The 27,136-nt window shown below is 37.4% G+C and overlaps 1 protein-coding gene across 13 annotated transcripts in view; it reads right to left on the reverse strand.

The window, feature by feature from the left end:
• Positions 1 to 5,512: 5,512 nt before the first annotated feature.
• Positions 5,513 to 27,136, reverse strand: part of PPP1R42 (protein phosphatase 1 regulatory subunit 42) — a 51,709-nt gene continuing 30,085 nt past the window's right edge. For 5 of the 13 annotated variants that reach the window (XM_007487016.3, XM_007487023.2, XM_007487014.3 and 2 more), the window contains 4 exons: positions 25,180 to 25,297; positions 20,266 to 20,405; positions 19,269 to 19,321; positions 5,513 to 8,199 (listed from right to left, as the gene is read on the reverse strand). In XM_007487016.3, the coding sequence (XP_007487078.1) occupies positions 19,295 to 19,321; positions 20,266 to 20,405; positions 25,180 to 25,297 (285 nt within the window). In that variant the 3' untranslated portion in view covers positions 5,513 to 8,199; positions 19,269 to 19,294. The other 8 variants (XM_056824006.1, XM_056824007.1, XM_007487020.3 and 5 more) reach the window with 6 other exon arrangements.

A 27,136-nucleotide genomic window follows, 5' to 3' on the forward strand; every position in this document is an offset into this window, starting at 1 on the left:
CGACTTACAACCTGCAAGCAGACAGAAACAGCAATGAGTTCCGCTTGGGGCCAGTGCCCCGCCCGCCAGTCTGCAACCAGGGGAGCAGGACTTGAGGTGGCTACGCGACTGAAACAGAGACAGGCCGCTGGAACCCCCACCCCGCCCGTAGCTTCGGGAGAACTAGTAGCAGGCCCCTTTTCGGCTTGCGCAGTTCAGAAGCGGTTTCTGAATTAGCCAATTTCCTGGTAAACCACCTTATATCCTAAAACATAATCCTTAAATACGTATCCTGGGCATCCCGAGAAAAGTCGAATTACATATTGAATGTAAAATTCTACCTAGGCCCGAGAAAACCACCTAACATCTCAGGTTATACTTCTCAGTGAAGCTTTAAAGGATAAATGTAGAAAACCTAAATGAGACAATTTAGTTGGGATCTTTTGGTGAGAGGCAAACTTTTGGCGAAAACATTGAGTCTAGAACATTTCGTCTCCCCCTTAGGGCAAAAGTGATTAGGAGGATGGGGGTCTTCAGTGGTCATTGAACTTTTCCTCCCCTTTACCTGAAATAAGGAGCTCCGAGATATACCGGTAGAGAAGACCCAGCATCTAACTCCGGGCTCGGAAAAGCTGGGTTTGGCTAGACGCCTTAAGTGGCGGTGTGGAAGTTATTCCCAGAACGACAGGTCATAAATGAACTGTCAAGAAGAGTCTTGAATACTACTGGATCATCTAATTTGACGCACAATCCCACGCCACTAATACATAATCAATCATCGTCCCTGACAGTGGTGTAACCCTGTCACTGCAATTACCACAGAACTTTGTGATTTTTTAAAAGTTTTTTTTAATGTAATTATTTAATTTAGAATATTTTCCCATGGTTACATGATTCGTGTTCTTTCCCTCCTCTTCTCCCTCCCCCCTCCCGGAGCCGACGAGCAATTTCACTGGGTTTTACAGAACTTCGTGATCTTAAATAAAAATTTTGAAGCTGCCACTTCCTTTGATTCTTTCACACTTGCCTCCCTTCTCATGATTACTGGCTGGTTTACTTGACTTTAAACTAGTGCCTCAAACCAACCAGTTCCACCTGCATGAAAGAATACTGTACTCCAATCCAATTTATTCCCAGTACTTCTAAAGCTCTTTCTTACCCGCTGCCTAATATGTCCCTCCCGACAGTTCTGAGGAAGTGCTTATGCCCAATTTTTAAATAGATGAAAGTCTCAGATATGTGAAATAATTTCCTCGAGTTCACATTTACAGCTAACAAGGAGTAGGTCCGATTTGAAAACCAGTTGCCTCATTCCAGGTCCCTGCTTTATCCCCTTGCTTTACCGTGGAAAGCTAGACTCTATGCTTTCAAAACAAAATAAAACCGATCTAGTTTCGGAATTTGAATGGAGTCAAAGAGAACCTGGACTGGTAATGCAGACTTATTTGTTTAAGTACTTGTGTGACCTTGGGCAAATCACTGTGTTCCTCAGTTTCCTTATCTTTAAAAGGATGGGACTAGACTAAATGGCGTATAAGGTTCCTTCCAACCCTGCGCCTGGGACATTACGTTCCAATATCCCGGATACCCTGAGCTTGTCTGCCAAAAGGGAGATCGAGGAAAGGGCATAGGTGTAGGAGGTCCTTCTTGATCCTCCCTCGGAGGTAGTATTTGCATGCAAGGCTCAATAAGAATGGAGAGGGTCAGAGACGACCTCCCCGCATCTGTTTAGCTGGGCAGCCCCAGATCTGCCTGCCGCCTGGCCCTCTTTACCTGCGGACCCCGGCACTGCGGTCAGTTCAAGCAGGACTGGCGCGATAAGTAGGGAGAGGGTTGGGAGGGGCAGGCTGTCAAAAGGCAAGGACCGGAGCGTGGTCCTCAGAACTCGTTGGACTGCTCTTCGCCAGGATGCTCACCTTTCTTCCCGGAGCCGCCCGGTGCGCTGCTTCTTCAGGAAGAAGCAGAGAGGACGCAGCTTAGTCTCAGGCTGACCGTCCTAGGTCGCGTGTGCTCAGCGAGGGCCAGGCCAGTCAACTGGCCCCTCACATTGCCGTGCTTTCTGCCGGAGCCTCGGGTCTTGTCCGTTCACCAAAGATCTGCTGAGTTTGTAAACCCAAAGGCTCTTGAGGTCCGCTTGTTGTTGTCAGAAGACTGGGAAATCCTCAACCGACTACCTGAGGGTCCCCTTCTCTGGGTTGCCGCCCCTTTCCTGCTGGAATGGAGAGTCATTAATCAAACTGCTGTTGGGTGGGAGGAGGGAGAAAGGGGAAGAACCCAGAGCTCCCAGGGCAGTCTGACAGCCTACACCTCCCTCCCTCTCCCTCCCGTAGTTAAGCGGAGGGAAGAGGGAGGGGCCACTAGCTCAGTTTGTGACTGGAGGGGACCACAGTTACCACCCGTTAGGTTCTCTGCGGGAGTTCCGGTGACCCTGTAGCCACACTTGCACTGAGGGGAGCCTGCTCAGCTGTATCAAGGTCCTAGGCCGCTTCCTGTCACTCTGGTAGGGTCCATTCACATTCTTAAACGCCTAGAAAATTTCTTGGGGGCCCAAAACTTGCATGTATAGATCTTAATCAGATAGTTTTTCCGATACTGCAAGGACATTCACATTCCTGGTCCAGTCTCTCTTGGGTGGGGGGAATATCTAAATAAATAAATAAATATATATATATATACCCAACAACATACATGGACATTTCATTATTTAAAAGCATGTAAAGAAGCGAAAAAGAATTGTATATGAAACTTAACTTTTAGTATTCAGTTAAAAAAATTAAATTGCTAAGCAGTGCTGCAGTAGATAGCTGACTTCAGTCAGGAAAGATCAGTGTTTTAGTTTTGCCTCTGAGATATTGTCAGTGTAACCCCAGGACAAACCTCTTGACCCCTCTCTGCCCTGGGCAGCTTTGGTCAAGCTCTAAATTGAGGAGAAGCTTCCGACCTATATCAAAAAAGGAAATTTCCTCATTGGGGAGTTCGTTTAGGAATGAAATCTCATGGACAATCCCTATTAAACTGGTATGATGATACCAACTTGTCTTGCCTCTTTATAAAAACGTGGGTTCTCTTCTCTGGTTTGCCATTTTAAACTTGTCACAAACTGACTTCTTTCTCGTGTAACAGTGCCGTCAAAACCACGTTTACACCATCTTTTCAGTCTTTTAACAGCAATTCTCTTCCAAGCACTTGGACCAACCTTCCCTCCCTCCTTCCCTCAAGCTCCATCTTCCTTCTTTATACCTCTGCCAGGCTTTCTTTCAAATTCAGTTCAAGGACCACCTCCTGTAGGAGGTCTTCTTTAATTCCCACCCCTCTAAGCCTACTTTCCATCTTTATTCTGTAGATCACACACACATATACATACACATAACACACATACACATAACACACATATGTGTATGTATTCCCCTTTACAGTGTATGCAGAAAATTGAGGACAGATTCTTGTTTTTGCTTTTTCTTTCTATCCCAAGTACTTAGCATGAATATTCAATAAATGCTTCCCTTTGCCCTTTTTTAGCATCACTATAGATATCCACACATTTATTTCCACAACTCAACCCACTCCCTAAAAAAAAACAAACCCTTTGTAACAAATGTGTAATCAAACAAAGCAGATTTTTTTTTTTTGAGAGTATGTGTCATTCTGCATCTGGTCTATCTCTTGTCAAAAGTGAAAAACATGTTTCATTAAGTCTTCTGGAGTCATAAATGAACACTTCATGGATCAGAGTTGTTAAGTCTTTCAAAGTTGTTTTCCTTTTCTTTTTTTAAATTAATTTTTAAATTACCATGCAAACCCCACTTCCATATTGGTCATTGTTGTAAGAGCACACTTGTACACAACCAAAACTCCAAAATACACCGTGATGTGTATTTGTGGTGTGTTTTCACTGTGAGGTGAAAGATGACGCCAATAGTTCTTTCTCTGGAGTTGGATAGCATTCCCCATCATTAGTCTTTCAGGATTGTCCCAGATCAGTACATTGCTAAGAGTAGCCAAGTTTTCACAGATAATCATCATCCGATATTGCTGTTATTGTATACAATGTTCGCCTAGCTCTGCTTTTTGCTATGCATGTTTCCACAGAGCTTTTTCTGAAATCATCTTGCTAATCATCTCATAGCACATATTTAGTCTTTATAGAAATTGTTCTAGTTCTTCTTGCTACTTCAGCTCATACAAGTCCTCCCAGGATTCCTTGAATCTGTAATATTCTATTATATGCATATATATTATCATTTGCTCAGACATTTCCCAGATTGATGGGAGCTCACTTTGCTTCCTGTTCTTTGCTTCTACACAAAGTGCTGTTATAACTATTTTTGCACATATGGGTCCTTTCACATTGTCTGACTACTTAGGGAATATGTGCCTAGTACAACTGGGTCGAAGTTAAATTATTTATTCTCATGTAATTCCAAATTTCTTTCCAGAGGGAATGGAACAGTCCACAGCTTAACAGAGCATTGGTATGCCTGCTTTCCCAAAACTAACCACTGCCATTTTCTACTTTTGTCAACTTTGCCAGGCTGATGGGTATGAGGTAAAACCTCAGTTGTTTTAATCTGCATTTCTCTATTAGTGATTAGAAGTGTTTAAAAATATTTGTTAACTTGCATTTCTTCTTTTGAAAACTACCTATGTCCTTTGACCTTTTATTTAGTTCTATATCTGTATTAATTCCTATTGGATATCACACTCAAGTACTTCTTCCTTTTTTCCTTTTTCTACCTGGACTATGTGGAACTTTATCTACCCTCCCTCCTTCCCCTGAATCTGATGAATTCAAAGTAGATTTAGAGGTTTTATGGGATATGCTTCAGTGTGAGTTCCTCAGAAAGAGTTCCTCAGGCAGTGGCCAAGAAAGAACTATTGATAGAAATCTTACAATAAAGTTGGGTTCATATCTCTGCTTAGGGACCATTGGTATGGTGAAAAGGATTCTGAATATGGTTTCAGAGAATAAGGTTCAAAGCTAGCTCTACCACTTAATATCAGAAGTACTTGGAAATTTCTTAATCTTTTGTACCTCAATTGCCTCATCTATAAATTGAAAGCTTGTGCTAGATGACTTCTGAGGACCCTTCTGGCATCAAGATCAAATTTTTAGCTGTCTGCAAGTGAAACTCTCTGAAAACTATTTTTTCTCATTTAATATTTATTGTGGGACTTGTATATACAAGACTTCATATGGAATAATGGAATACCATTTTCTTAAAGTAGCATGCTTTTTTCCCCAATTATTAAGTGATGACACTATTATTGCTCTTGTCCCCAATCCCTTCCCATCATAAAAAAAAAATTGTATGCAACAGAATCCATTCTAAAACATATAGTGCTACAATTTGTGTGTAGGACCTCTTCTGGATCCACTTTCTCAAATCCCATTTTCATTGGCAGCCAGGGTTTCAGAGGGAACAGTTGACTACTTCTCCCCTAAGGGTGATAAGAGTAACTGGAAGGGGTTGGTATTCTGATACTGTCATTCAGGAGACCTTATAAACAGATCAATCAGATAACATTTCCCCAGTATGTTTTTGTTTTATCTTTATTTTTAATAACAAATTTTCACATAAGTTTTCCAAAGGTATATGATCCAAACTGTCTCCTTCCTTTCTTCCCTCCCCCCTCTCAGAGCTGGCAAACAATTTGATCTGGGTTATACATGTATTATCATGCAGAACATATTTCCATATTATTCATTTTTGTAAGTGAATAATCTCATAAAACCAAAACCCTAAAACATATATCCAAATAAACAAGTGATAAATCATATGCTTTCATCCCCATTCTGACTCCAACAGATCTTTTTTTGGAGGTGGATAGCATTCTTTTTCATAAATCCCTCAGAATTGTCTTGGATCATTGCATTGTTGTTAGAAAAATCTATCACAATTAAGCATCCCACAATATTGCAGTTACTGTGTATGTTTTCCTGGTTCTGCTTATTTCACTTTGCATCAGTTCACGTGAGTCTTTCCAGTTTTCTGAAATCATCCCAGTTCATCATTCCTTTTAGCACAATAGTATTCCATCACCATCATATACCACAATTTGTTCAGTCATTCCCAATGGAAAGACGGCCCTTTAATTTCTGATTTTTTGCCACCACAGAAAGAGCAGCTATATTTTTGTACAAACGGGTCCTTTCCCATTATCTCCCCTGTATTTATCAAGCATTTCCTATTAGCCTTTACAGATTAAGTGTAGGAAGGATAGAGGTACAGAAATCTCCCTAGCCTGGGTGTGCACTTTCCTGTGGGGAGAAGGGATATGAGTTCAAAGTGGCTGGTAAAAAGTATCCCTCCAACAGTGGTGTGCTGGCTCTCCTGCACACAGACAAGGAAGGCCCTTGGGAAGAGTAGGCTCAAATTAAAGACACATTCATACTGGCTGTGTCTCAGTTGCCAGGTTGATTCACTAGATTAAGCCAAGTCACTGTTTTCAGGGCTGGGTCCTCTCCAGACTTGGCTGCTGTAGCTACGAGCACCCTCTGCAATCAGTCCCAGTTGCTGGATTTCATGTTTTTTTCTGAACTTTTGAAGCTAATGAGGTTGTAACCTAGACCGTTCCATCTCTGGGTAGCCATCTGCTTAAGGTCAGGGAAGAAATAAATCCAAAAGGCAAAAGAAACAGAGGCACCATGTGCTCACATTCTAGGAGGGATGTGGCAGGGACTCCCACTGACCCTCCCTCAGTCCTACATCACCAGAAGGCTCACAGAAATTCTTGCTTTGAAAAGGGCTAGTGCAAAAAAGGCAGAGCAGCAGGAGCATATCTTTTTTCATTCAAACTCATTTTCAGTTAGATATTTTATGGCTCTGAAGCCAATTAGAATACTTCTCATCAAATGGCACCTGCCTACTAGGTGGTACAGTGGATGGAGTGCTGGGCCTGGAAGACTCATCTTGAGTTTTAAATCTAACCTCAGACACTGGCAGTGTGATCCTGGGCAAGTCATTTAACACTGTTTGCCTCAGTGAGGAGAAAGAAATGGCAAACCATTCCAGTATCTCTGCTAAGAAAATCCCCAAATGGGGTCAGGAAGATTCAGACATGACTGAACATTCTGAAAGTAGGCTTGCCCAGCTTTAATTATAGGTTTCACAAGTTTACATGGCACGAGTCAGAAGCCGGACTTGAACTCATGAGTTCCCTGCTCCAAGGCCAGCTCTTTACAGTTGACTCCATATTATGAATATGAACTTAATACAAGAAAATTTCTCTAGATCATGGAGTGATTTTCAAGAAGAAATTCTCATTCTTAGACTTCTTAAGGGGTTTTGGGGAGGAAGCAGAAGATAATCTACAAATCCAAGAAAGTAAATAAAAGAAAAAAAATCGGACATAGTAAGACTGTTTGGGTCCTTTGTTTTCTTTGTTACTAATGAACAAAAAGTAGCTTCTTACTTTTTTAATGTTCCAGTTTTTTTAATAACTGGGGAGAAAAGTATTTGGTTCAGCAAGGGGTGCTAAAACATGCCTGGATTAAGAGTTCAAAGACCTAAAGTGAGGTCCTGTTTCTGATGCTCACAAACTCTGTGACTGCAGGTGCTTTTTTGGATGACATTTTTCCCCTGCCAAATGAAGGGCATTTATTTGATCAGACTGGATTATGTTTCAAGCCTCTTTCCAGCTCTAACACTTATCATTATGTGAAGCATTTTAATGACCTTGAATTATGATCCTGGGTATCAAGAGAATATTTGGTCCTATGCATGAACTTAATTCTCATTCATCAGTACTTAAAATAGAGAGATTTTTATTTATAAACACAAAACTTTGTCATCTCAAAACGTTTAATTTCTTTTGGAGACTGTGTATGAGCTCTTTATTTTTCATAGTAAATAACAAATCGCAAAGAAATAAACCAGTATGACTACGAAAACAGTCAGATCTTTGAGATTAAACTGAAAGGCAATGATATTAAGTAGAACTTACTTTCAGGCTCTAAAAAGAAAGTAGAAAAGGGTAAGCAATAATTTTTTTCCTCATAATAGATAAAATCATTAAACTATACAACTTTGGGAGATAGAGCTGTCGTAAATTAAAAATCTAGTTGCACAAAGCTATAGTTAACTTTATAGCCTATAGTTTAGATTTTTTTTTATCAAAAAGACTTATTACTAAATATAACTGTTATTTTAAGGGTAGAGGTGCTTTGGGAAGGTTCAGGTACATCATTGTGGGCATCAGGTTTTGGTTATCCTTCATGATCTGTATTTAAAAGACAAAACAAAAGCACACTTCAATGTTAAATCAAAGAGTTTTTCAAAAATTACAAAACATAAGAGGAAGCTAGTTGACTCAGTGGTTTGGGAGTCAGGTCTAGACATTGGAGGTGCTAGGTTCAAATCTGGTCTCAGACACTTCCTACCTGTGTGACCCTGGTCAAATCACTTAATCCCCATTGCCCAGCCCTTACTGATCTCCCTTGGAACCAATATATAGTATTGATTCTAAGACGGAAGGTAAGGGTTTAAAAAAAAAAATTATGTTATTCTCTTTGTACTGCATTATATGCACTTGAGTATAGAATTTCTTAACTCGGCAAACAAAAGAGATTTCTGGATTCACATACAAGTTCTTTTGAGCTATGTGATTAAAGAGATATATGACTAAAATATTCAGTTTTCAAAAGTCTTCTCAAATAAAATAGGAAACTATTTGTTAAGACTTAGAACATAATATTAAAACAAAGTACCTTTTAATACAATTTCATTTCATAGCATCAGATTTTGATTAACTTCATAACTCAAAAAGCTCTAGTAGAAGATATTGAATATTTTAGAAATGCTCAAATAATAATGTAACATAATGCAAATCATGTGCCCCAGAGATTTCTTAGGTATGTCTGAAACCAAGTATATTAGAATCCCACCAACTGGAGTTATTATTTTCACATTAACAAAAAGATGGATTGACTCTATTAACCATGCTTGGGTTTTAATCAAACAGTTAAAATAAATCAAGCAACAATTAGCCCTTTTCATTTTATTGGCAATACATAATTCTCAGTGGATCTTGTGTGCATGAAATGCATAAAGGTATTTAATGTCTATTTTAAAATTACCAAGGCTCGACCATGTCCTATGACATTTGAAAGGAGAGGAAACATCTGTCAAAACTATTTTCTGTGATAAACACAGAAAGGAAAAATACTGAATATTTTCTTCGCTTCATTCCACATATTATTTTTAATCAAACAGTGAGGGCATTTGTTCAGAATCAGCTTTTAAATAAAAAACGGCTTTAGCCTAATCTTTAATTAAAATGTACATTGATAATATCAAGTTCAGTTCGAGGTTCAAAAAAACCCAAGGAGCCCAACTTTCTTTTCTGGGTAGGAAATAAAGGCTTTTCTAAAATTACATGAGTGTACATTATGAACAATTATTGAGGGGGGGAAAGTTTCTGTATGCATGTTTCCCCAGAGCACAAGGGCACAGATCCCAGGGTGCAGAGCTCTGGAAGTGTAAGCATCCATTTCCTGGTCCAGAGGGGCAAATTGACTATTTGGAAAACTTCTGGTTCTAGATTTGAGTTTACAGAGTACTAGATTGGAAAGTTAGTAATGCATTGTTCTTGTATGTTTATAAATTATTCTTTTGGCCATGGTGAATTACTTGTTTCATGACTATGTTATTCCTGTAATATTAGTAAATTAGGACTATAAAGTGTACAGTCTATGTGAGGAATATGCAAAGATTCTACTTAAAATGTTGAGTCATTTGTTGTGTAAATGAGTAACAGAAATTAGATTGTCATTGTGATTCAAGGCAAGAGACCATCTTTTTATAATTTTGTAATGTCTAATTTAAGGTACTTCCTGAGTAAATATTTCTCTCACATTTTGTGGGACATATCAGCGAAGCATTACTTAATATGTTCAATTGTATTCTGTCAGAGACATAATTGGAATAAAATGGATGAGTTGAAAGTAGAATAGAAGGAAAGATGCTCATTCATGAAAAGGAGCCAATAATCAGGAAGGGTAAGTTTGAAGGTTAGAAAGGGTTTGTTTTTGTCTTTGTAATCCCGGCACACAGCACAATGCCTGGCACTGTATATATGGCATGGGATCTAGATTTCTCCCCAGTTGCCCCCACCTCTAAAACTCCAGGGGTATCCCAGGTTCCAGAGTGCTGGCCAAAGGAAGGTGACTTTGAGCATCATATGATAAGGAGTTTCAGAGAGAGCTGCTCCCTGCTGGCCCCTCTCCCTTTAGCTTCTGGATGAACACAGAGAGGCTCCTCCCAGGTCTACTCTGATAAGCATTGGGCTGTATCTAGGACAGCTAAGCACCCCTGAACTTCTCAGGTCCCTTGGGGCACAAAACATCACCCAACAACTCATCTCTGGCCACAGAACCCCTGTTGTCAAAAGGGTATAAGAAGCCCAGTCTCCATCGTCTCTGAGAGGCAGCATTCCACCCACACCTGTCTTCTGCCCATTCAACTCAATCATTCAACCTGCATTGAACTTAATGCATTTCTCTGTTTTTAATATAGCATTGGAGCCTGTCATCTTGAGAAGGTAGTCCTTCCGGGCCCAGGTTTTCTCTCCAGCTCTCCCACAACATATACAGTAGACTTTATTTATTGAACTTTGGACTCTAAGAAGGACAGTTATCCTATTCATCAATCAATAAGCAAACATTTAAGTGTCTTCTTAAGTGCCAGGAACTGTGGTAAGCCCTAGGGGACACAAAGACAAAAGAGAGGCACTAGCTGGGCTCAGTGAACTGCTAGGCCTGGAGTCAGGAAGACCTGAATTCAAATGCAGACTCAATCCCTTACTAGCTTTGGGATCTAGGTAATTCATTTAACCTTTATCAGTCTCAGTTTCTTCTTCTGTAAAATGGGAATAAAAACACCATGTCCAGTCTCTCTCCTCTTTCTCCCCCTCCCTCTCCTTCTCTCTTCCCTCGAGCCCCCTCACTTTCTCTCTGCCCATCTCTGCCTCTCTTCTCTCTCCCCTTCTTCCCTCCCTATCTGCCTCTGTCTCTGTCTCTCTTTCTCTGATTCTCTCTCCCCGTGGGGTGGAGGAGGATTTTGGATTTGATCCTGGAGATGGTAGGGAGTTTATTAAATAGGGAGGCGAGGTGGTCCGATCTGTGCTGAACATTACTTTGGCAACTGAATGGAGGATGGAGTGGGGAAAGGCTTGGGGCAGGCAGACACACGAGCAGCAGGAGCTGGGGAGAGCCTGCATCAGGATGGTGATGGGACTCAGAGGGAGAAGCCTGAAAGATGTTGCAGGGTGGTGAGGTGTCGCAGTAGATGGAGCACCAGGCCTGGCATACAGAGGTCCTGAGTTCAAATGTGACCTCAGACACTTCCTCAATGTGTGCCCTGGGCAAGCCATTAACCCCAGTTGCCTAGCCCTTGCCTTCTTGGACTTGCAACTAGGATGAAAGTAAGGGTTTAAGAAAAAAGAAAGATGTTGTAGACTTGAAATCCACAGGCCTGTGTAGCAAACTGGATTTGGAGGTGGGGGTAAGAGATAACAAGGAGGGGAGGATGACACCTGCGATGGGGAAGATGGTGTTACTCGACAGCAATAGCAAAGTCAGGAAGAAGGGAAGGCAGCCGGGAAAGAGCAGCTTGGCTTTGGCCATGTTGAATTTAAGACGTCTTCTGGACATCCGGCTGACACACGTATGGAATAGGAGGTGCTCTATACGGTACTGACACAATGTGTCTGTGTGGTAGGAGAGAGAAAATGAATACAAGTAGTTTGGAAAGGAAAGTGTATTAGCAGCTGGAAGACCAGGAGAAGCTTCCTATAAAGGAGGAACTCCAGCTGAGTCTTGAATCAGGGATGCTGAGAGGAAGGTGCAGGGGAGAGCCAAGGCAAAGGCCTGGAGACAGAACATCATGCCATAGGAAAGGCTAGGAGGTGAGAATTCTGCATCAGAGAGTGTATGGAGAGGAGCGATCCAGGCTACTATCTATATAGTATAGGGAGTAAGTTGTTAAGAAAATGAAATACCAGAGAGATATATTTTATCTTAAAATAGGGAGCCACTGCAGTTTATTGAATAGGGTGGTGACATGGTCACCATGTCAAAAAAATTATTTTGACAGCTGTGTATATGTGTGTGTGTGTATGTGTGTGTGTGTGTGTGTGTGTGTGTGTAGAGTGGGGGACAGGAGTATGAGGATGTTTGAGGACTAGAAAGCAATTGTAGGGAGGCAGCTGTGTGAGAAGTGCATGTAGGTGAGAGATGATGAAATAAAAAAATTTGCCTCCTGACTGGATATTGGGGGTTAGAGAAGGCCTCCACTGAAGCTTTCAAACAGAGCTCCTGATGGTTGCCAGTTCAGAACTTCTCCTTTTGGGGTATCTGTTGCATGTGATTAAACTTATTAGCTATGTGGTCATGGATAACCTTTTTAAGTCTCAGAAGAATAACATCCTCTGAAGCTACCTTTCAGGCTTCCTGAGACACAGGCAAACGAGATACTATTTTCAGACCTCCTGGATAAACAACTATTATTATTGCTACAATGTCCTTTGGGGAATTTGCAATATTGACTCTGCTGATAACAGTGAAATTCTAGAATATAACATTAAGTGGATAATTTTTAAGAATTTAGAAAGGTATTATGAATGAATTGTGCCAAATTACTTTCTTTTCTTTTCTTTTTTTACTAAGTGGCTAGAAATAAGCAATAAGGAGAATCCTATATAGGTTGTTAGACATTGTGTATCTGGATTTCATGAAGACATTTGACAAAGTCTCTCACACTGTCCTTGTAGACAAAAAGGAGAAATGTTGAATAAGATGATAGTACATTTAGATATTTTGGGACAAAGCTGAATTGCCTGACATGAGTAACATTAATAATGGCTCAATGTCACTTTAGAGAAAGGTCTCTAGTGGGGTTCTCCCCATATATGTCTTTGGCTTTGTGCCAAACATTTTTATCAAAACTTTAACATTTTTTATGAATGCTTAAATGAAGATATAAATGGCACATTTATCAAATTTGAAGACAATTCAAAGCTGAGATGTATGAATTATAATTCAAAAAGATCTCGATGGGCTAAATGATGGGCTAAATCTAAAAAAGATGAAATTTAATGGTGATAAATGTAAAGTACTACATATTGGTTGAAAAAACTGCATAAATATAGGATGAAAAAGATTTGGCTAAACAACAGTTGTATAAAAAAACCAACTTTTGGTAAACTACAAGTTCATCATATTAACAATCTTATATGGAATTCACAAATGCTCATGCAATCTTGAGCCAATGATATTGTCCAGAAAAAAAGAAGGTATGATCTTCTCTGTCCCAATAGACCATACTTGGAATATAATTTTCAATTCTGAGCACAACATTTAAAAAAGGACATTGACAAGATGATGTTGGTTGAAGGAACTTGGTATGTTTACCCTAGAGAAAAAAAGAGGGAGAAATATGATAGCTGTCTTCAAGTCTTTGAAGGGCTGTCATTTGGAAGAAGGATTAACCTTGCTTTATTTGGTCCCAGAGTACAGAACTAGTGATGCTAGGTGGAAGTAGCAGAGAGATAGATTTCCAGTCAGTTATAGCTACCCAAAATTTAATGGGATGCCTCAGGATTCAGTGAATTCTCCTTCATTATAAAACAGGTGGAGAAGAGGCTGGAAGGCCACTTGTCACAGGGATGTTATAGAAAGGATATCTATTTAGGTAGACTAAATGGATTCCTATTAAACTTTTTCAAGTACATGTTTTTTCTCAGATCTGTCTAGTTTTTTCTTTATTCTCTTGCCTTGAAGATAATAAAACTTTTTGAAATATTGGGCTAGGAAAACAATAATTTAAGAACAATACTTTTCCCCATATTAACCCCTTGGTAAACTAATTTGACTGTATACCATCCCCTTCTCATTTGTCTCTTTCCCCCTTATCCTTGCAAAAGAAAACTCTATATGTGCTAGAGATCTCAGGCAAATAATGCTCCTTCTATCATCCCCATGCCCTCCCTAATTTTTAAACTCTCCCTGTTGTAGGAAAGGATTTCTAGCAGGGCATAGCAATGCAGGCTGGCAGCCTGGGATGGTGCAAGATCAAGATTCCACAGAGCTTGGCTGGGTCAGGATTCTTTTTTTTTTAAATTTTAAACATTATTTTATTTGGTCATTTCCAAACATTATTCACTGGAAACTGGGTCAGGATTCTAAAGCAGTTGGAAAGTCTCTCTCAAGCTAGTCAGAATGGAAGGTGAGCCTAGTGGTCTCCCTGAAGAAACCAATTGAGGAGCTGCCAAGGACTTTGGATTATCAAATAAGGTTGAGTGAGTGTTCCCCTTCACATTGGTGGACATTCTGAATGGTAAGAACCTTCTTTCTCCCTTTTTGGACCTTGTGAGAATACTACATCTTGATTCTGCTGTTTGACCCAACCATCTGGAATTTGTGAGAATCTTGTCCTGTGGACATTACTAACCCCTTGTAGTTTAGTTTTAGTTAAGGTTTATTTAGGTTTAATACCTGGGTGGGTTAATAGTAGTACTACTTCCCTAAATCCCCTTCTAATTTCCTTCATTCTTATTTAATTAAGTATACCCCTGTTATTTATTTTATTAGTTATCTTCTGTTACCCTTCCTTGAAACCTTTTCTATAAAACCTTTCACTATAACAGTTTTTACTATAACACTGTCTACTGGCAGCTTTCTAGCTACCTACAAATATATCTACTATTCCATCCTTTGCCCTCATCCTCTCTTGATCTGTCCCTTTCCCCCATCCCCAGTTATTGTCCTATATCTCTCCTCCTTTTTGTGGCTAAATTCCTAGAGAAGGCCCCCTATAATAGATACCTTCACTTCTTTCACTGTCTTCATAAACCTCTGCAGTCTGTCTTTGAATCTCATGAGTTGATCATTCAATTTAAATTGTTCTTTACAAAGTTACCAATGATTTCTTAATTACCAAATCCAATAGCCTTTTCTCAATCCTCGACTTTCTTAACCTTTCTGATGACTACCATTGTCAGTCTTCTCTCTGATGCTGTCTTCTCTTTAGTTTTTCTTTTTTTAAATGACATTACTCTCTCCTGGTTCTCCTTCTACCTGTCTGGCCATTCTTTTCAGTCTCTTTTGAGGGATCTTCATCCAGGTTGTACCTACTAACAATGGATGCCAAATGAAGAAGCTTTCTTCTTAGTGAACTCATCATGGATTCAGTTATCATCACTATACAGACTAGCCCTGACCTTAGTCCTGCCCTCCTATCTCACATCTCCAAGACATTTTGAACTGTTTCCTTTAGACACCTCAAACTAAACGTGTTCAAAACAGAGTTCATTATCCTTCCCTTCAAACCCTCCCCTCCATCTAATTTTCCTACTACTGGCAGTAATATCCTTCCAATCACTTAGGCTCACAGCTTACAAATAATACTTAACTCTTCACTCTCATTCCCCATATCCAATTCATTGCCAAGGCCTATTGATTTTACCTTCATGATATCTCTTGAACACCAACTTTCCTGACACTGCCATTATTTTGGTGTAGGTCCTCATCATTTGGACTACTGTGATAACCTTCTGGTTGGTCTCCCTGCTTCAAGTCTCTTCCAATTCCAGTCCAACCACTTTTCGGTTGTCAAATTGATCTTCTTAAAGCAAAGACACGACCTCATCATTTTGCTATCCGGGAAGCTCCAATGATCTCTATAACCTCCTGGATCAAATATAAAATCCTCTGGCTTTTAAAGTCTCTTATAATATATTTCCACAATAATACCCATCTTCATTTATAAGATGAGGAAACTGAGGTTGAGTGAGATTAAGTAACTTGCCCCAGGGTTACACAGCTACCCTAGTTCTATCTGAAGAAAAATTATAACTCAGATATTCCTAGCTCCAAGTCACACATTTTCTGTCCCCTATTCCACTTTTATTGAGATTTTTCATCTATTTGATTAAAAGGAATTTTGGTGGGGGCAGCTGGGTAGCTCAGTGGATTGAGAGCCAAGCCTAGAGACTGGAGGTCCTAGGTTCAAAATCTGGCCTCAGACACTTCCCAGCTGTGTGACCCTGGGCAAGTCGCCTGACCTCCATTGCCTAGCCCTTACCACTCTTTTGCCTTGGAACCAATACACAGTATTGATTCCAGGATGGAAGGCAAGGGTTTTAAATAAATAAATAAACAAACAGATAAATAAATAAAAGGAATTTTGGAACTCATACAATAGGATGATATTTACTCACATTTAAATATTTTAAGTCAAAATTTCAAATACAATTTCTTAATTTTGATTAATAAATTACAAATACTTCAAATATATTATTTTTAAATAACCATATTATTATCCAACTACTTTATAATATAAATATAACTTTTCTTGCAATATAAGGTGATTTAATTGAAATAAATTCTAAAATCCTGATGTTTCCAAAATTCTAGTCCAATTAGCAAAGCTATTTTCTAATAAGTAATAGATCAATTTTAATACAGAATTTAAAATGGATGAAATTATTATTAAAATGTCAATTGTATGTATTAAATTATATTTAAAATTATAAATTCTTGTTCTTTTTCTTTGTTTATTACTGTCTGATTTAGATCATATACCTTCTGGTCAAGAGACCATGTTAAATTTCCATTTTACTTAAACTTTTGGGGCTTTTAAAATTATTTTGTCATTTATTTTCATATCTTAACTGTTTTCCTGAATCTTTGCATCTAAAGATGATTTAAGTCCTAATGAATTTTACATTTTATATACTGCCATTTCCCTGTTACTGCAGTGATATGTATAAAAATAGTGACTATATTTTCAACTCAAAATTGGGCCACACAGTCTGCCAAAGGAGTTTTCTTTATATCATCCCTGGATTTATTATGGGAAAGATAGGAAGAACATCTGGGACAGAAAAAAGATTTACAGTGAAGATGTTTATGTTGAAGGTGACAGAGTTTTAGGACAATGAGGAGTCAATTCTCAAGATATCTGAAAGAGGGGAGGAAACCAAAAGACTGGAAACATTATGGACATTATTATGAACAAGAGAAGATGCTAAATAACTAATAATTACCATCATTTTGAAATATTAGAAAAATTCATTTGCATATAAAAGGCATCCTTGATGAAAATATAAGATGGGAATGGGTAGGTTCTCATAAATGATTTTCTAAGATAAGCCATGTTTTTATAATAACATGATTGACCCAAAGGTACCAGAATACAAGATTCTATTGTGCTTGTGTTGATAAGATTCCTTAAAGATGCAATAACATAGATGACTTTTTTCCTCTGTCCCTTTGCCTATTAGTATCAGAGGAGGTAAAAACAGGGTGGCATATCTTACTAAAGATAACTGCAAATAAACAAGATATTCTTTCTCTAGGTATGAGGTCAGACACTGTTTTTAGCTGATAATATGGCAATTTCAGAACACTGAAATGACTCTAAATGAAATCTATAATCACTTAGCATGCTCAAAACAGTTTGTTCTAGCTTTCTCATAAGAAAAACCCAGGGGATAAAAATATCTGTTCTCTAGAATGTTATGTAATTGGATAGATAGCCTGTGCCATGGTGGTGATCCTATGGCATGTGTGCCAGAAGGGGCTCTCAGAGCTCTCTCTGTGGGCATGTGTGTCATTGCCCCAGTCATCCCAGCACAGAGTTTGTTAACAGAAAGCCCAAGGGAGGCGGGGCCAGGCTGCTCCCCTCCCCCTCTCCATGGGGTGCCTGAGGACATTTCTCACATCCTCCACCCAACTGGCTTATAGAGTATATTCATCTTTACATATATCTCAGACAGACATAGCAAATGGACATTTATTTGGCTAGAGCCAGAATGGAACAGGAGGAAGATAGACATTTGTATTGCATTTGGGAAATGTGGGCCCTCAGAACAGCTATCCCACCTCCAAAGATTCAAAGATTTTCCTTGAAACAAGAACCCTTCTTTTTAACATCAGTATTCTTTTGGTGATGCTACTTGCCTGTGAATCATGAAATCATACAGTCTCCACTGTTTCAAAACTTCAAGTTATACCAAGGACATGGTGGTCATAGTCTGTAGAATATTATCAATAACTAATTGCATTCAAAAAGTGGCATAAAAGATATTATCAAAGAGACATATGATCAGAAAGGGAGGTGGAATGGTTCTGTTGGGAGAGTAGAGGATGGACACCTCGTGTATTGCATTTGTAATTCAGGAAACATTCAGAGACTCACAGGCAAGGCCCAGAGTATGGAGATGTATCCTTTGGAGGACACGAACAAACATCCCTCCAGCTGAGAAGGTAGAGTTGATTTGGAGGGAATATACACATTTGTGGAGTCACAGATTCGTTGAAGTAAATTTGTTTGACAACTTCACCCCAGCTGAATGCCTTCATCATAATTTGGACATGGTAAATGGGTTCTCACTGGTTATGTCATTGGAGCTCTTGTAGTTCCAGGGTGTAAAGGCTTACCCTGTGAGTTCTAACCTGGCAATGGACCATATGTTTGTGATCAGAAAACCTAAGCTAGTGGTGAAAGGCTCAGCACCAAAAGGTTGACCAGCATTTTTTTTTTTAACTATATGATTCACAAATACTGTTTCAACAAAAAGTGACTGAAATCTGCATAGGCTAAAAGAATGCTAGTAAAATAATGCTTCCTCAAACTAAGTAAATTTATTTATGTGAAGAATCAACTGGGAAAATATTTTAAATCAAGACTAGACTAAACCTGGAAATTCAGGACAGATGGTCACCCTATAAGTAGGTCATGGGAATGATCTGTATTATAATAATGGTATATTTTTATTTTATTGAATTTTAGTGTGTGTGTATATATATACACACATGCACCCACACATATACCTATATATTAAAACCTATACCTTCTGTTTTAGAACCAATACTGGTTCTAAGGCAGAAGAGTGGTAAGGACTAGGTAATTAAATTACTTGCTCAGGGTCACACTGAGTGTCTGAGATCAAATTTGAACCTAGGATTTCCTTTCTCTAGACCTAGCTCTCAATTCAGTGAGTCATCTAGTTGCCCCTAAATTTTAGCATATTTTTGCTTGATCACCTTGAGTTCATTACTTTAATCATGTTGAATAAAGAGGTATTTCAGGGGTACTAAAGATCTTAGAAAAAGGGAATGTGGACCCTGCATCTCAATCTTTTTTAAAAGCACTTGGGCATTTGAAGGAAACATACCTGATCTCTTCATAAAATTTACTATAATCTTCCTTTGTCACTTCTGGAAATTCTCTGTGGTTTTGAGGACATCTTTATATATAAAAGGAAAAGATTAGGTTTGCTTTACCCACCTGTGGGGCACTGTAATAAGCAGGAATTAGTTGATGGACTGATTCATAGTCACCTGTGTATACAATAAATTAAAAATATATATTTGAATTTCAGTATATGCCAGGTCATTTGAATATTTACAGTTATACTTTAAAAGAATATTTATGCTTAGTAAAACTGAGAATAATATATGAATAGCAGACATCTATATGGTGCAGGAACTTTACGTACATTATTTCATTTGATTCTTATGAGGTAAGAACTACAGGGAAAATAAAATTTAAAAAGTATCAAAGGTGGAAAAAATTCAGGAAAAAAATCTTAACAGGCAGATGGAAAAGTTGGCTTTTATGCAAAAGTTGGAGAAAGTAGAAGAATGTTACACTTGGAGATAAAATTTGAGTTTCTTCCTAAAGAGGAGAGAGTTGGATATTTCAAAAATAAAGCGACTGATTATCCTCCAAACAATTATAAGTTAGATTCACAAGTGCTGTCAGATAATCATCCAGTAAAAGTCAGAGTAAGAAAAACCAATAGTGGAAGTTGATTTGAGTTCCTGTTGAGGGATATCAAGATAGCTATTTGTCAACATGTCATCACAGATATAATAAAGAACCTCTTAAGATTTGGAAAAAAATATGACTATGCCCCACTTCTGGTGATTCACATGGGTACAAATAATAGAACCAGAAGAACCTAGAAAATACTGTCAAAGTTTAGAAAATATTGTGCAAGAAACTAAAGACCACATGGGAACATGTAGTATTTTTAATCACTATTATCCACTGAAGGCAAAAGATGAGAAAGAGAAAGCAGAATCAGAAGGTGAATATGAGATCAGCATCTACAAGTGTACTAAAAATGCTGCTTGGACATCTAGAAATATGACCATCCTACAAAGCTTTTACTTGGTATCCAATGAACTTATGTAGAATTGACTAAGAGACTTTTACATTTCCTGATATTTTCTTTAAGTATAAGTATATAAGCTTACATATAGTAAATTAGAAGTCTTACATATGGAAGGGTTGAAGCATCATTCATTATATTCTTTTTCTTCATGTTTTTCTTGGCGTCTTTGGATGCTTTCCAGTTCATTAGGAATTGTCTTTCTATTTGTTTTATGTCTTTACCATCAAGATTTTCTGGAGGAAAAACTTATATTTTAAAAACTAGTTATTAAATTTAAAAGAGCTTTATAGTGGTTAAAATTTATGCTTATGAAATTTTGCTTAATACTTGTATTTTTAAAGGAAAATACTATATTATTCATGACAAATTCGCATCTTATTATACATATGTAATCAATAGTGAGTTTAATGAGCAAGAAGCTATTGAACATTTTATCTAGAAAAGAAACAGAGACAAATCACTTAACCTTTTTGGGTCTCAGTTTCATCTTCTGTAAGATTCCGTAATTCTAAGGAAAATCCTATGTAGTGGCAAAAATGGAAACAAAATAATATGTACTTACCCCAAATTTCTACCACTATTTTTTTCCTTCTGGCTAGAGACATTGTGCTACAGTAATTAAGATCATGTGTACATCAAGAAAAACTATATAGGGCTCATTTGCCATTTTTGCAGTAACTGCATCTTACCAAATAATTTAACTTAATGGCCAAAGACTTCAATATCTACTGGCCAAAATCCTAGTGATAAATCTCTCTACTTTATTTGGCTGGTCCTCAGCAGCCAATAGATGTGTTCTATTCTTGGGACCATATTTGAAACTTTTCAGTTTGATATCCATGAAATATTAGAAGACTGAGCAAGACCTCCAGAAAATTAAGTAGATCCTCCATGGAAAACTTGTGGAAAGACACGGACAAAAATGCACATAATGTAAAGATATGGATGGTTGTGTTTTCTTCTGGAATATGCAAGAGGAAATACCCACAAAAGCCATATCACAGATACATTACCTATTTGCAGATATGTCTGAGCATCAATGATGAAGATATAAATCATTGATTATAAAAACTATTTAATAATGATCTTTTAATTTTCTTTATATAATTTCTGTTTTTGAATCTTCTAAGAGTAGTATATACATGGTATGGCATATAGCAGTAAATGGTTTAATTTCTTATTAATGTTAGTTAATTATCAAAATAGCAAATCATCATAACAAAAACTGTGTGCACAATGGAGACCTTTCAATACTGACTCATTTGTTAAGAATGATAACAAAGATACGTTCTTTGGGAGTTGATTCTAAGCAGAGTATATGAAAAGAACATGATTCAAAAATAGATTGCTCTGGGTCAAAATGGAAGATGGAAAGCTCTCCCTCTCTTTTTGTATATTAAATTGTTCCATTGAGAACTTTAGAGTTTCAAGACTAAGTGACATTTAGATAAAGTAATCTGTTTCTAAAAATAAATAAGTTAATTTAAAGGTTATATCTCATTCCTATTTATTTCTTTGGTAGCCAAGATAGATTTAGGTGAATTTTTTTTAAACCCTTACCTTCTGTCTTAGAATCAATACTATGTATTGGTTCCAAGGCAGAAAAGCAGTAAGGGCTAGGCAATGTAACTTGTCCAGGGTCACATAGCTAGGAAGTGTCTGAGGTCACATTTGAATCCAGGACCTTCTATCTCTAGGCCTGGCTCTCGTTCCACTGAGCCACCCAGTTGCCCCCAATTTTGCCATATTCTTGAGGGACCCCAAAAGGCAATGCTTATATTTTTATAGTACTTACAACTTATAGTTATAATATTGTATACTGTAAGATGCTTGTGTAATCCCATATTATGGTAAACATTTATCTAGTTTTCTAAGCATTTTTGTTAAATAACAAACACTTTCCATATTCTTTTGCATTATTTGGCATATTAAATACAATACTACTTTATTTTTAGTTCTAAATCTCATATCTTCTGTTCTTAATTTTCTATTTTCTTATCCAACACTAGAAAAATGTGATAATTAGTACTTAATGGTATATCTGTTAATATAACTTTCTTCCCTTTTTCATTGTTTTCCTTGATATTAACCTTTTGATCTTTCATATGAATTTTAGTATTATTTTATCTAATTCTATGAAGTATCATGTGGATATTTTAATTGGTACTGTGTTAAATGTATAGATTTACATAATATTGTAATTTTTTACCATATTATCAGTAATAAATTGTTTCATTTCCCCTTTATTTTGTAAAATTTGTTTCGCTAATTGTATATAGGTTTTATGTATTCTTGGTAGGTTAGTTCCCAGATGTTCTTTACATTATACTATTATGCTAAGTGGAATTTGTAATTTTCCTACTGATTTGTTAGTGACATATAGGAATGCTGATGGCTTCTTATCTGTAAACTTATGTAACAAAAAGTCTTGGGAGGGTGGTAGTCAAAGCAGCCTTCCTGTTCTATATGTAAGGAAACTGAGACTCAGAGAGATTAATTTGACCAGAGTTATACTGCTAATACGTGTTGGAGTCTAAGTTAAATGGCACTCTTTCTATTATACTTTGCTATCCTTCCCAACTATATGTTCTTTTCCTGATACAGAAACCTCTTACTTAATATACGGATGACTCCTAGGAAAAATGAATTTCTATTATCTAATAGGAAATGAGTACCACTGGAAAATAATAGGATGTATATGTAAACAAATAAATTAAACTTACTCAAATGCAATAAACACACTAAATCCCATCCTTATGGGGAAAGTAAAAATTTATGATAAAACATTAATAATAAAAAATTAATTGGAGTGCTTAAACATTAATAAGTGCTAATACTATATTTACTTTTTTTTAAAAAGTCACATCATTTTCTGAAAGTGAAGTAGAATTTAGAACCAAAAGTTCTGATAGTACAGATTTTCTCTTTTATCTTGACAGTATACTCAAAAATATAGCTTGATATATTTGGTCAAGTGTCTCACAAAACAAATCCTCAACATTCAACTTTGCTCAATACTCAAACATTTTATGGTCACTCTTCTGATCCCTTTTGGTTATTGTCCTACTCCTAGATCCTAATCTAGTAAGAAATAGTTTATTAAACTGTTCTTGGATAAAAAGAAGTAGTAATACAAAAATATAAGGTAATATTTGTTAAATAAGGAATGAAAATTAGCTAGTGATTTAGTGGATTCTGGCTTCATTGATTTTTTTATCTCATTTTGGAAGGGGTGGTCTGACCTCTTGAAGGTTTATTAATATAATAGAAAGGGATTATTACCCCAGGCAAAATACTGCTACCCTTAACTGGGGTATGAGAGTCAAGGGTACTGAGTAAAGATCAAGGACACAAAATAATAATTCACTCTAAATGAACTGCATTCTCAATACTGAATTTCAAGCTTATAGTAGAAAATCCAGTCACTGATTCTACATAATGAAGGAAGGATATTGAATAGAAATTCTTCTTCAAATAGAGATTAGTATAATGATTTCAGAGTTTTTGACTTGGTGGAGTTCATTTAGTACAACTGTCTTATTTTGTAAAGAAGAGAGATCTCTGAGAGGTTACATGACCTGTACAATTTCATTCACACAGACAGTAAGGAGCAGAGCCATATTCAAGCTGAGGTTTTATGACTACTTCCAAGAATGGACTACATTTATCCAGTTTTTTACCTATTGTATCTTATTTGAGTCTTACCATATCCCTGTGGGGAGGGTGTTATTATTATTACTCCTATTCATTTTATTATTATATTTTAAAACCCTACCTTCTGTCTTGGAATCAGTATTTTGTATTGGTTCCAAGGCAGAAGAGTGGTAAGGGCTAGACAACGGGGTTTAAGGTACTTGTCCAGGGTCATACAGCTAGGACACGTCTGAGACCAGTCATCCCTAGACCTGGCTCTCAATCCACTGAGCCCCTTGCTGCCCCCTCCTATTCAATCTACAACTGAGGAAACCGAGGTCCTGAGAGGTGAAGGAACTTGCCCAGATTTACATAGCTAGGAAACGTCAGACTACATTTAACCCAAGTCTTTCTGACTCCAGCACCAACACTCTTCTACATGAGGTTATTCTTCCCACAGAGGAGCACTGCCTCACTTAAAATGCTAGTAAGCATCATCTAAGTGTTAAAGCAACATGAAGTTCAAGTTATTAGCATTCATCTATAAATAGCTCATAGTATGAACTTCAGTTGTCATTTTTGTTCAGTCATTTTTCAATCGTGTCTGACTCTTTGGGATCCTATTTGAGGTTTTCTTGGCAAAGATACCCGAGTGGTTTGCCATTTCCTTCGTCAGCTTGTTTTCAGATGTGGAAACTGAAGCAAACAGGGTTAAGTCACTTGCCTAGCATCACACAGATAAAAAAGTGTCTCTGAATTCAGGTTTTCCTACCTCCAGGCCGGGCGCTCTATCCACAGCACCACCTAGTTGTTCCATGATTTCCAGAGTAAACCAATAAGTGATTAGCAAAATGTCAGAAAGTTCTCAAGTGCTTATGACTGGTAATTTTACTGAGAGATCTTTTAAAAAACAAAACATTCGGGGGCAGCTGGGTAGCTCAGTGTGTTGAGAGCTAGCCCTAGAGACGGGAGGTCCTAGGTTCAAATCTGGCCTCAGACATTTCCCAGCTGTGTGACCCTGGGCAAGTCACTTGACCCCCATTGCCTAGCCCTTACCACTCTTCTACCTTGGAGCCAATACACAGTATTGACTCCAAGATGGAAGGTAAGGGTTTTTTTAAAATTAAAAATTTAAAAACAAAAACAAAAAAAACCCAAAACATTCTACTCTTATGTCAGAAAATATTTCATACCCCATTTCTCCTTTTTAATTATTAGGGTCACAACTTGCTAAGAATATTAAATGTTTAAAAGGAGATAATACACAAAAGTAAATGTCATGCTCATAGTCATATATGGAAGCTGATAAGCTATTAAATTCATGAACCTCCCAAACTTTCTTATTTTTGAAAGGAAATGTAGTATATGAAATAGAAATTATTTTACCTAGAGATAATGACATTACTATCAGCCTATCCCTGTATTTTGGCTTGAGGCAGACAGGATTTCCGTTCAGATTCATTTTCCACAGTTTGGACAACTTCTTCAGCAAAAGTTCCAATTCCTATAATTATGAAAGGAAAAGGACATGGCATTCTATAACTACTAAAATGGCATTAATTAATGATATCCTAATAGTTACTTTAGTAGCATTTTAATATATATCAATACCTTTTAAAGGTATTTAATATTTGATTGCCAAAAGTTCATTGCCACAAAATCTCACCTCTCTGGCATACTTGTGTTATTAATGACTGATATATTGTTTCTGAAGGTATTTAAAGCATTTTCCTTACAACAAATCCCTAGGACAAATATTTATTATGTGCATCTTATGGATAAGGAAACCTAGGCTCTGAGAAGTTAAATTATTTTCCTGTGCTCTCACATCTAGCAAATATCTTAGATAGGATTTGAAGTTGGATTTTCTGACTCCAAGTCCAGTACTTTATGTCAAAGTGCCTCTTGCTATTTTCGTGATACTACATGGAACACCATAGTTGTACTCAAGTACTCCAATGGGGTTTATGTTCTCATTGATGTGGATGCTCCCTCCAACTATGCAGATTGCCACCCAGCGGGGCCTCCCATCCTTATCTTCTGTAAGATTTAATATCCAGATTCTAATTACACACTTCCCATAGGTTTACAGCACTAATGATGAGGGCCCTTTCCCTTTCACACTTTCTCCTGGCATCATGAGGACCCCAGTAGAGCAGACAGGCTATCCACAAGCGATTCTGGGGATTCTTTGCTCTTATGTGATCAGTCCATCTTTTTTTGACCATATAATGTCTGGTGGTATTCTTTTCTCCAATTCTTCTTTACAGTACTGTTACATGCAGCAGCCTGCTCAAATGCACTAAGGGCCTCTCCTTGGCTTTGAATGACACTCATTTTTATTTTATGACTTGTTGCCATGTATCCAAACCCAATCTGGGAGCAATCAAAATGGCTGAGAGGCTGATGTAAAATGCATTGTAGATGAATTTAAGTTGCCTGTGATATATTATTTATATATATATACATATATATATACATATAAATATTTTAAGCCTTATTTCTATCTTAGAATTGATGCTTAGTATTAGAATTAGAGCTTAATAAGGGCTAGACAATTGGGATTAAGTGAATTGCCCAGAGACCCACAGGTAGGAAATGTCTGAGGTCAAGTTTGAGCTCAAGACTTCCTTTCTCTGAGCCTGGCTCTCAATCCACTGAGACAGCTTTTTAAAGGTCCTAATTTCCCCTCCTTTCTGCCTTAATCTTTGTGCTAACCAAATCAGCTGCCCATGTATTATTTCTTTCCACTTTTGGTACCCCTTTCATGTCTAAATCTTTTTTTTTTTTTTGGCAAAGAGAATGTTTTAGTAAGGTTCTTCCTTTTTCCCTTCCAAATTTGCTCGGAAAAAAATCACTTCAATGGAACTCTTCTTTCTCACCTAATAACATTTATTAAATACAGGTATCAAATATCTAAACTTCAGTTGGATATACTTGTTTAAACTTATTTAAATCCTGTTAGATTTTGATTCACTGTACTCTTGGTCCATATACAAGACAAAAAGAGGCATTACCAATAAAGAAAGGCTAGACATCTAACTAATAAATCAATAGGTTTTACCCTCTCTTTCCTTTTTTACATGTTGAAACAATTTTTGACAATTATTTTCTTTCTGGCTTCTTGTAAAATTTTCTCCTTAGCTTGGAAGCTCTTGAATTTGGCAATTACATTCCTGGGAGTTGACTTTTGAGGATTTAGTGTAGAGGGCGTTCTATGAACTCTTTCAATGTCAAGAACATCAGTGTAGTTTTCTTGGATAATTTCTTGTAGTATGATGTCAAGATTTATGTTTATTTCTGGGTTTTCAGGTAGACCAATGATTCTCAAATTGGCTCTTTG

The sequence above is a fragment of the Monodelphis domestica genome, chromosome 3 (genome assembly GCF_027887165.1).
Source record: "Monodelphis domestica isolate mMonDom1 chromosome 3, mMonDom1.pri, whole genome shotgun sequence".
NCBI classification, from domain to species: domain Eukaryota; kingdom Metazoa; phylum Chordata; class Mammalia; order Didelphimorphia; family Didelphidae; genus Monodelphis; species Monodelphis domestica.